The sequence below is a fragment of the Motacilla alba genome, chromosome 6 (genome assembly GCF_015832195.1).
Source record: "Motacilla alba alba isolate MOTALB_02 chromosome 6, Motacilla_alba_V1.0_pri, whole genome shotgun sequence".
Taxonomy (NCBI): Eukaryota; Metazoa; Chordata; class Aves; order Passeriformes; family Motacillidae; genus Motacilla; species Motacilla alba.
In genome coordinates, this window is record NC_052021.1 from 34,825,786 (window position 1) to 34,835,785 (window position 10,000).

Genomic DNA, 10,000 nt, shown 5'->3' on the forward strand with positions numbered 1-10,000 from the left:
ATTTCCTTAGCATGGCCCTGCTCATGAGGACCCTGAGATCTCCTCAACCCCACCAACTTCCAGAGTGTGTGGAACTGTGGCCCTGCCATTCCCTCCTCCATTCAAGGGCCTCGGGATTCTCCGCCGCCCGGTTCCAGCAGCGTTTATTTACTCTGAGTTGTTCGTTACCATCATTGTTATTAAAAGTAGGACTTTAAGGAGCAGCCGTTCAGATTTTCACATTCATTTGCAACGGTGCAGCTTACTCGACTGAGCATTTATGGGATGTTAGGCAAAGAGGATTTGGCACTGTGTTTTTTAACATTTAAAGAAAGCAAATCAATTACCGTATCGCCAAGAAAAGGAGCTGTTGGTAAGTGACATTTATGTAGATTTTCTGCAGCATGGAAAAGTGGCCTTTATTTTTCTAAGCGATATTTGCTGCTCAGAGTCAAATTCTTTTCATGCAGCTTACAAAAATAAATACTCGCATTTTGCTAAGATCATAATAGCTCATTAGAAGAGGCTGAATTTGGACCTAGACTAAAACCTAACACCACAGGGCTGAGCATGCTTACTTGAACCTATAATGTTGCTAGTTCTGGCTCTCTGGGGAAGGAGAGGACGAGGGGAGAGGATTCAGCCTTCTTAATTGTGAACCTCATTAGTGACGGTTGCTAGGCAAAACACACACCTACTTTCCGCGCATATGAAAGAGATAAACAATACGTCATAGACCATAATGACTCTGGTGCTCAGGGCGACCTTTAATTATTATATTTTTGGTCTCTTATACCTTAGTTATTAATGCAGAAAAACAAATTAGGGTTGTGTGTGTGTGCGGACCGCGGCAGATTTGTAAACGGCTTTCCGTTTTTTGATGTCTAGATCGCGTTTCCTTCTGATAGTTGGTGCTCGCCTCATTCATTCCCCTCCCTGCCCGTTGGTAAATACTATTTGAAACGTAAAAAGACAGTGATTGCATTAGCAGCTTAGTATTGTTATCACTTTAATTAATTTTATTAGTATAAAAAGCCATGATCCTGTCAGTGTGTTAGTAACAACTCGCAAGAGGAGTCCCGTGGAAGCTGGTGTGCGTGGCCCAGCACGTCAGGTCATAGCAGGTTTGAGAGGCGAACTCTTCCAGAACTCAAGATGCATTAAAATTAAATGTATTTCAATGTGTGTTTAAATTTTGGGCAACACTAAAGTCTTCAGGAAGTTAGACTGGATGATCCTTCTAACTGAAAATATTCTATTCTATTCTATTCTATTCTATTCTATTCTATTCTATTCTATTCTATTCTATTCTATTCTATTCTATCCTGGCCTAGCCTAGCCTAGCCTAGCCTAGCCTATTTTTATCCTATCCTATCCTAATTTTATCCTATCCTATCCTATCCTATCCTATCCTATCCTATCCTATCCTATCCTATCCTATCCTATCCTATCCTAATTTTATCCTATCCTATCCTATCCTATCCTATCCTATCCTATCCTATCCTATCCTATCCTATCTTATCCTAATTTTATTAAACAGGGGTTCCTTGAGAGCTGGTTTGCATCCCTACACTGGTATAATTTATAGTCCAAACGAAGTGATATTTAAATCCAAATGACTGTTTTGGGCTTTGCAGGACAACAAATACACGTGTGCACATGTCCAGGCGCAGCTGCAATTGTGTGTGACTGATTCAGGGGCTGATGGGCTCCAAAAATATAGGATTTCACAATTCTGGATTTTCAGAGACACTTTCCATTCTCCTCTTCATCTCAGCCTATCTTCTTTTAGCAGTTCAGGCAAGAAGTCAATCACATTGAGTCAGGCTGAAGAAAAACATTTTATGCTGTTTTTCTCATCCAAACCCCCTCCTGCCGTAATCTGCAGTAAGGCCCAGGCACAGGAAATTGACCTCACAGTAAATTCTTTACGGATTCGGTCATGTTTTTACCATCCACTTAAACTTGCATACATAACCTGAGACTGTACCTCTGGATCAAGGAATATGACAAGCCAAAATAAAATCAAGTCAAATTAAAGAGCAAGAAAAAGCTGCAAGGAAAACAAGATTGAAATAAAAAAAAAAAGGAAAAAAAAAAGAGAAGAAATAAAATAGGAAAAGATGAAAAATTGGTTGTGACTGCAAAACTGTAAGTATTAAATAAAGAAAGAAGTCAGAAGCTGATTCAGAAGCGTCCGTGTTGTAGTTGACAAGGGCTGAGAAATACTAATGCACTTTTTTTAATGGGTGTTTTGATGGATGAGAGAAGAAATGATGTAAAAGTAAATGTAGTGGTGTCTCAACATAAAGTATGGTGAAAATAAAACAAAAAAAAAGGGAAATAATAAAATAAAAAAAAAGCATTGCAAATAAAAAAAAAAGGACATGTAAATGTGTGCCTACCATTTTCCAGATAAGAAGGGGCCGTACCTTCTGAGGGGTCAAGGCGGCGAGCCCGCCTCCCGTGTTTGGAATTGTTGTGTACAAACATGTTGTCTGAGACAGCCAGCACGTGGCCATCCACATTGACTGTTGTTGATACAACAACCTGGAAGAGAAAACAAAACCCCACATTTCAGAAATCCTGCAGATTTTCCCCGAATCAGGTCTCGTAAGACAAAACAGCATCCTGTTACTTTTCTGTTCCTATTTAAACCGAGTGAATGACATCTCTGAATACATCTTTGTTTACGTGGGGACCACTGGTGATTTTTAACTCACAATTGTTTCTCTTCAGAACCTGCTACACTAATTAGAGTTTAATCTCCTATTATGCTAACAAATGAATTCAATTCAGGGAAATATTCTTCTAGCCATTAGTTTCAGAAACACCCCTCTAGCCACTCATTTTAAAAGCTGCTGTTTTGATTGATCTGTTGATATATTGATTAGATAGTTTATCTAATTAAAATTTGTTCACTTGAGACTGTCTTCAAATGAAGGGTTGTGAGGATTCCAAATAAAAAAAGCTTAATAAATCAAGAACTGTCGTAACTCCCCATTTTTTTCTTCAGTAAATGATCTCCAGGTCAGTTTTACAATTACATTTAATGTCTGATAATGAACTTTTTTGCATCTGAAAAGGCCGAGTTGAATATGAATAGTGAAAGTGTTTTCAATCCATGAAAAGTATCCCTTCTCAAGTTCATTTGGATGGTGATTGACCCTGGTATGTCAATGGAATTTCCTCCTTTATTTTTGAGTGAAAGGCTCCTATTCTTGTGTCCAGGTTCAGAGTCCGGCCATAGAAGAGATGATGGATAGGGCCTCCTTTGGCTTCCAGCTGCTTCTCAGTCGAAAATGGCAAAGGAACATATGCAAAAGGCACAACCTTCCCGATGCCAACACCTCCGCAGCGGAGCTGTGGGACTCCTTCCGGGAGCACCAGCCAGCAGGAAACCGCGGGGTTCGTGTGGAGCACGGCTTCGTAGGTGGATCACTGCTATCCCAGACTGACATTTACATCTTATTTACATACTCCAGCGTGGGCCCTTCGCTGTGGTTCCAGGTTGTCTAAAGGAAGCGGCCGCTGCAGATTTTCCTTTGGGATGAGTAGAGTCCATAAAGTCACTGCCTAAGTCAGACCTTATCAACACAGCTGGTGAGGGCAGACAAAGGCAGGACAAATATTAGTGTCCACCTTCAATTTATCTAAATTTTGGTTATAACAAAGATGATTGAAGGGTTGTCCCACCAGCTTCTAAACCAAAACAGTTAAGGAACACAAATGGAAGGGGAGCAGAGAGCCTCCTCCACACAGAGCTGGTCCAAGGCATCAGAAGAAAATTCTTGCCTGCTTCTATGTTTTGGATCACCTCTGATCCTGTTTCTTATTCACAAGCCATAATTAGCTCTCAGCTATCACAGCACCTTTTCTGTGTATCCTGCCTCCTTGGAGACAGCCATCTGCGGTACCCTTTAGAAGAGCCCGAGGGCAGTTCTCCGCCAGGCTGTTCTGCTTCCCCAGCTCTCTCCTCCCAGAAGTGGACACCTTCCTTCTTGTCAACATCCACCACAGAGAGTGCTGAGGTTGCACGCTCAGCTCGGCCGCAGAGCTGCTGCCAGGCCACTGGGCTATCCTCTTTCACTCTTAATGAGATTCCCAGACTTCCAGAAATACTGCAAAACATGCAAGCGTGATTTCCAGCCAGGATTTCTGGGTTTGGTTCCTAGAACACGGTGTATTAAAGAGACAGAGCAAGGTGTATATGAAAATGACAACTATTTTTGTTCTGTCATGTCTATATAGGTCAGCCACCAAGGGAAAATACTGTAGTTCAGCAAAAGAAAGTCGACATGCTATGCTTTGTTATATCGCCTCACTCCTGCAGTGCACCTCCACAAAGGTGCTGAGGCAGGGAAACCAGGTAAAAATACTGTTCAAGATCTGACATCCTGTTAAGTCCAGTTAAACCTTCTGAGAGGCAGGGAGATTAGCTAAAGAGACCCAGGAAAGTCTTTCTAGTGCCTACTGGCTCCATTGTTGACCACAAGATCACTCGTGACTGATGCTTCATTTAGTCATCAGTGAGACAAAGAGGACATTTCCACTCATTCCAGGTTTGACCTTCTGTTCTGTTCAGATGGATCAATACCACCGATGCCACGTGAAGCTGAGATGCATGAAAAATGGAAGCCTGGCTCGATTGTTTTGAAGGAATTTTTTTTTTTCCAGCTACAGATCTTTTCTGTTGGCTGGCTCGAGGGTGCTGGCTTCCCCGGTTGGTTGGCTGTGCATGAAAACAGATGTCACATGTTTTGCTATCAAGTTTAACCACAAGTAATTCTTCTCCAAACTGAGAAAGTCCTGAACATCTCAATACTACTTCATTGCTGGATTCAAATATGAATCATTGTGAAATATTTTGAAAAGAAAAAAAAGGCAGTTATTTCCTAACGAGCCTTTCGAATGACCCCAGATACAGAGGAAATCATTTGTCCATCCCGTCAGCTGCCTCTCTGTAGTGCTATGATTCACCACAGGATATCTCAAAAGCTGTAAGGAGAAAGTGAAGTATTAAACATTTTCTAACACAGTTGAAACAAAAATCTGTGGGTCGGGCCTCCGCTGATGGATCTACAAGTTGCGAACCAGAGAAGTGTGAGTTGCAAACTTCCCTGTGCTCCAAAGTTGTGTTCTTAAAGTAAGATCAAACTATCCGGTCTATGTAAAACCTCTGCAGGTCTGAGCAAAGAGAGCACTACAACACAAGGTGATAGTAGAAAAGAAAATTAGGGAAATAATTCCTAAGGGAAGATCCACTTGCTCCAACATTGATCCATTACAGCCCCCTGCAGAACTTCAGAACCAGCACTTAAATTAATGGGAGCAATGTAAAATACTGGCAGCATTTTTTTTAAGCACTGGAACAACACTGAGTGGAAGCACTGACTGTGTTTTTCCATAAGTTCAAGATGAAGATGGGATCAAGTCTTGCATACATCATTTATGCATTTAGAGGGATCTGTACCTGGAATCTTCGCATGTCTCGTGGGTTGCCTGCATTCTTCAAACAGTTCTGATTGCACTTGAGGAAAAACTTTAGAAAGAATCTATAAAAATACAAAATTGAAATCTATTAGATTCATCAAAATGTAAATCCAATTTTTTAGAAGTTTAATAAAATCTAATCATAAATAGTTATACCCAAAAGAATACTGGTAGTGAAATATTACTTTCCCATTCGTTAATGAACTTATTTTAAAGCATAAGATCTCTGTCATAAACAGAACATTATTGCCAAGGAAAGGCAAATTTATATTTTTAATTTTTCAACAACTACAAATGTATTGACTCCAGGCCATATCCTTAGCTCGGTGTGGGAAAGTTGATTTCAATGACTCATTGACTTCAAAGGCAATGACTTACACCAGATGAGAATTTGTCTCTATTTTTTTAATACTTTTCATTTTTTCACAACTTATATTAGCAGTAATGACCTCTACGTCGAAAAATTCCAAAGGTAATGATCAATCTTCTGAAAAACACTTGGCTTTGCCTCCGGTTTGGAAACTCGAGCTATTCAAAGGGACTCGATCCAACTCCTGCTGACTCCAGGGAGATCCAGGCAGGATCTGCCCACCGGCAAGGCCCCGGCTCCCTCATTGTTTTTGAAAGGGAAGGAACATGGCAAATTAGGCCCTGTCTTACGACCTCTTCAACCTTTGCCAGCCTTCAGCTGTGAGGAGTCGCTCTACCCAGGGATCGAAATCCAGCTTATTTCTGCTGAGCGGCAACCAGCAATTATTTAGGACTAACCCTTATCATCCAGGCATCTCCCCATAAACCGTTTTTGCAGCAACGCTGCCTCAGGGGAGCACGGCAAGCACTTAGAGGGAAAGGGGAAGCTTGGGAAGATGGAAACTCCTTTCTGCCGCCCTCCTGCACCGCAGGAACGAGCTGATCTGGGAAGCCTCCACCCTGCAGGTGAAGCAAGCCGCGAGATCCTCAGGAGGACATTCGCAGCCTGACATCATCTTTTTTACTTATGCACTCATGTTTTCATCTTTCATAATAAAACTATGTCTTAATTAGGTTTTCTGGCTAACGACCGACCGCTAATGACAAGCAAAGCTCAGGATTTTCTCCTCAGCCAGAGTTCCTCAGAGGCTCCAGTCCAGCAGCTCAAAGTTGCTGCCCAGCTTTGTGCATGCTGGACAGCGAGGTCAGCCAGAGATTTCTCGTTCAGAATATGAACAACTTTGATTTATTCACTCATGTCAGTCTTCATAAGCAATTGGGACTATTCTTGCTGCACACACCTCACAGACGTTTCCATGTGCCAAGAGCATTCCTGGCAGGAGGCAAGACAGGAACATCTTTCCTCCTTTAGCACCCAACAAGGCCCAGCCATGGCCAGCAGAAAGAACAACAGTGGTTGCACCACATCCTACAAAGCTTTGAGGGTCATACAGGAGCATAATGGGAGCATCCCCTAATCAAAAACTTTCAATCCCAGCTCTTCCTTCTCCATTAAACCTTGAGCAGCACCCTGATGTTACCCCAGGACACGAATGCTGAAGGAGCAATCTCTTGTATCAGAGAGGCAAGCAGGGAAACAAGCAGGTTTACTGAAACTGCATAAATGAATCGATGCTGACAGTTCAGCTGAATGCACATTTCTTTAAAACTTCCTATCCCAAAACCTGTAAAGGGGTTTCAGCTGTCGAGCTGAAAAAGATCTGTGGTGGATGACATGATCTCCTAGCTCGGATGCTCAGGTTTTCTGGATGCTGTTGCAGGGATATTATCAGCAACTCCATGAAATTGCCTCCATGTAAGCCATAAGTTCCCCCTAATTTTATCTGCCATGTTTTGGAATTTTTTCGGTGTTTTGGATTAGTTTTTTTGGGTTTTTTGTAGTTGTTATTTGAGATACTTATTCTCTCCAGATCATTTGATTGTAGGCCAGGTTCCCTGCCCATTGCAGGGGCGTTGGAGCTGGATGATCTTTGAGGTCCCTTCCAAGCCAAACCTTTCCATGATTCTATTAATCCAAAGGTAACATCCTTTCTGTCAGACCTCTGTTTTGTTTTGCACAGTTTCCACCACTCAGACTGTGAGTCTGTGCAGGGCCCAGCTGATGCCCAGCTCCACACAGAGCCACCCAGTTCTGAGCCTCCAGCTTTACGGCTCCTTAGTGCCACATCCAGGCTGAAGAGCAGTATCTTATCTTCTTTTTTTTTTTTTTCCTGATCTCAAATGGGTGTTGTGAGGCTTATTGAGCTAATGTTTGTAAATTGCTCGGAAATTCTCCAATGAATTGTGCACTAGGAATGCTAAGTATTGCTCCTCGTGGATTGTTTTTAGCGTGAAGCATTCATGATGAATTGTTTCTACACAGAGAGCTCACATCCTGTCAAAGAAAAAGGGCCATTAAGCACCCTTTCACTAAACATCAACTGGAACCGGTATTTGTTCCATTATTTGGTGAAAAGGACCTACTCTTGGTGAAATTAGACATCATCAAGTTTATTAGGATGGCTCTGAGCACCGGGCTAAATATTGATGCCAGGCTGGAGTGAGCACAAGCAGCACTCTCATTTCAGCTCCACTACATTCCTTGATGCTGAGATATTTTATTTCTTTACTCTGTGCTTTCAGAGTCCACGGAGCACAGGTGGCATCAGGACAAGCTTTTCAGAGGAAGACAGCATAAGCTAAAAACCACATTCCCAGGCAGGGTGTTCCTCCGTGCCAGGAGGAGATGATTGACTTGGTGGCTGCTCTCAGCTGACCACCAAGGACTGTGGGCACTGCAAACCCATCCCTCCCACCCCAACCACGAGGTCTCTGTGGCAGAGCAAGAAGCAAGGACCTGGAGCAGAGCTCTGCTTGGTCTCATCTCAAGCTTTAAGACAAGAATGAGAATTCAAGCCTTCATAGGTTTGGCTCTTCCTGTTGTATTTTGTATTACAAGCAGAAATTTTAGCTTTCTTTAATAAATACAGCCTTGCAAACCAGCCTTCCCAAGCAGGCTAAGCTGCTCCTAAAATACTGATAGGGAGAAAAATGCACTGTTTGCCATGTCCCCTTGCTCTGATTTTTTCCCACTGCTAGAACGGGGCCTGCTACACTCTTAATTAAAATGTATTACCTTCCGCAAGACTCCACTATTTTAAGCTAAAATTTACATCTTTTATTAACTCACCTCACCTATACACTTAGCTCTGATGCCTCTCGCCGCCCATCTGCCATCCACATACAGTGAGTCACTTGATATTCCACCCACCAATTTTTCCTAACAACCACTGTGCAATTAAACCCAACACGTTCTGTTGCGAGGTAAATTAGGCACACCTGCGGCCAGCCTGCATTTGAACCGCATCAGAAAAGGACCTAACAAGGTGAGAGCAGTACCACAAAGTTATAGGCCTGTCAAGCAATTAGGTTTTCACTTCTGGGACATCCGCACAGTGCAATTATGCTACACATTACAACCTGGCTAATCTTCTGAACAAATGTCATGTCTCGGAGAAGCGAGGAAAAGCAGTTCATCTGCAAATGTGGCTGCTCTTAAGCCTCCACCTTATGCACATAACAACCTACAGGAGACTTTTTTTTTGTGAAATGAAAGATGTTTTTTTTCCATAGAAGATTTTTTAAACCCTGCAAGTGCTTTTTCATCCTGTTCACCTCTTCTTAACCTCTGTGAGAGGAGGTGTTGTAGCAAATAGACCAGAAAGACTTTTGTACTTAAATTTCAACACTAAGCAAGAAAATCCTCGCTGCTATAAGCACGAGCAGCGGCTTCAGTTTGGTCCAATTCAAATACTGCTCGGCTAAAGGAATATTTGTGGCAGAAAACCACCTATTAGACCCCAGAAACGCCATTAATAAAATGTATTTCCACCAGACCACAAACCGAAGCGTCACTCATGCAAATAAACCTCAGCAGGAAGTAAACGCTTCATTCTTTTAATTTCAGATATGGAGTCTGAGTGTCCTGGTGACAACACCCTGAGCCCAACTCTGCACTGGAGAGAGGTGAGGTCATAAGGGAGTCAGTGGAACCGCGCAGGGACAGGCAGCTTCCACCGCTTTATCCAGCAGGATCTTCCCAACATCCAGCTCAAACCAGACAGAGGACGCAGAACCTTGCCAGCCCTGCAGACAGCACTTTGTTTTACTCCAATAATTCCGTTTCATTTTTATCTGTATTTCAGGTACACAGTTTTGTTGTTCAATTAAGCCTGCAGACGAGATCTTGCTGTACTACAAAATACAGAATTGTTAAGATATGACAGGTCTGCTCTACTTTCATGAGTAAAAAAGATGGGATTCGGATCATTATCCGTGATTTTGAAGTTCTTTGGAGGAGAAGTTGTCCACAGGGGCACGATGCTGTTAGGGGGTGGAGGAGGGAGAGAGCAGGAGAAGAGGAGACATTTGAAGTCAAATGGTAATTCTCATCCTTTACTCGATTACCCTTTAATTGGCTTTTTCCTAAGAAATATCTGACAACCACTTTGCATATCTCTTTTCCAGAGCCTAGTAAACAAAGGATTTAATACTCTTG

At 42.4% G+C, this 10,000-nt stretch overlaps 1 protein-coding gene across 17 annotated transcripts in view; it reads right to left on the bottom strand.

Moving 5' to 3' along the window:
- The window catches only part of EBF3 (EBF transcription factor 3), a 131,764-nt gene that overhangs the window by 40,394 nt on the left and 81,370 nt on the right, over positions 1-10,000 (bottom strand). For 10 of the 17 annotated variants that reach the window (XM_038140398.1, XM_038140397.1, XM_038140411.1 and 7 more), the window contains 2 exons: positions 5,453-5,534; positions 2,385-2,529 (listed from right to left, as the gene is read on the bottom strand). In XM_038140398.1, coding sequence (XP_037996326.1) covers positions 2,385-2,529; positions 5,453-5,534 — 227 coding nt within the window. The remainder of the gene's footprint in view (positions 1-2,384; positions 2,530-5,452; positions 5,535-10,000) is intronic. The other 7 variants (XM_038140412.1, XM_038140403.1, XM_038140409.1 and 4 more) reach the window with 1 other exon arrangement.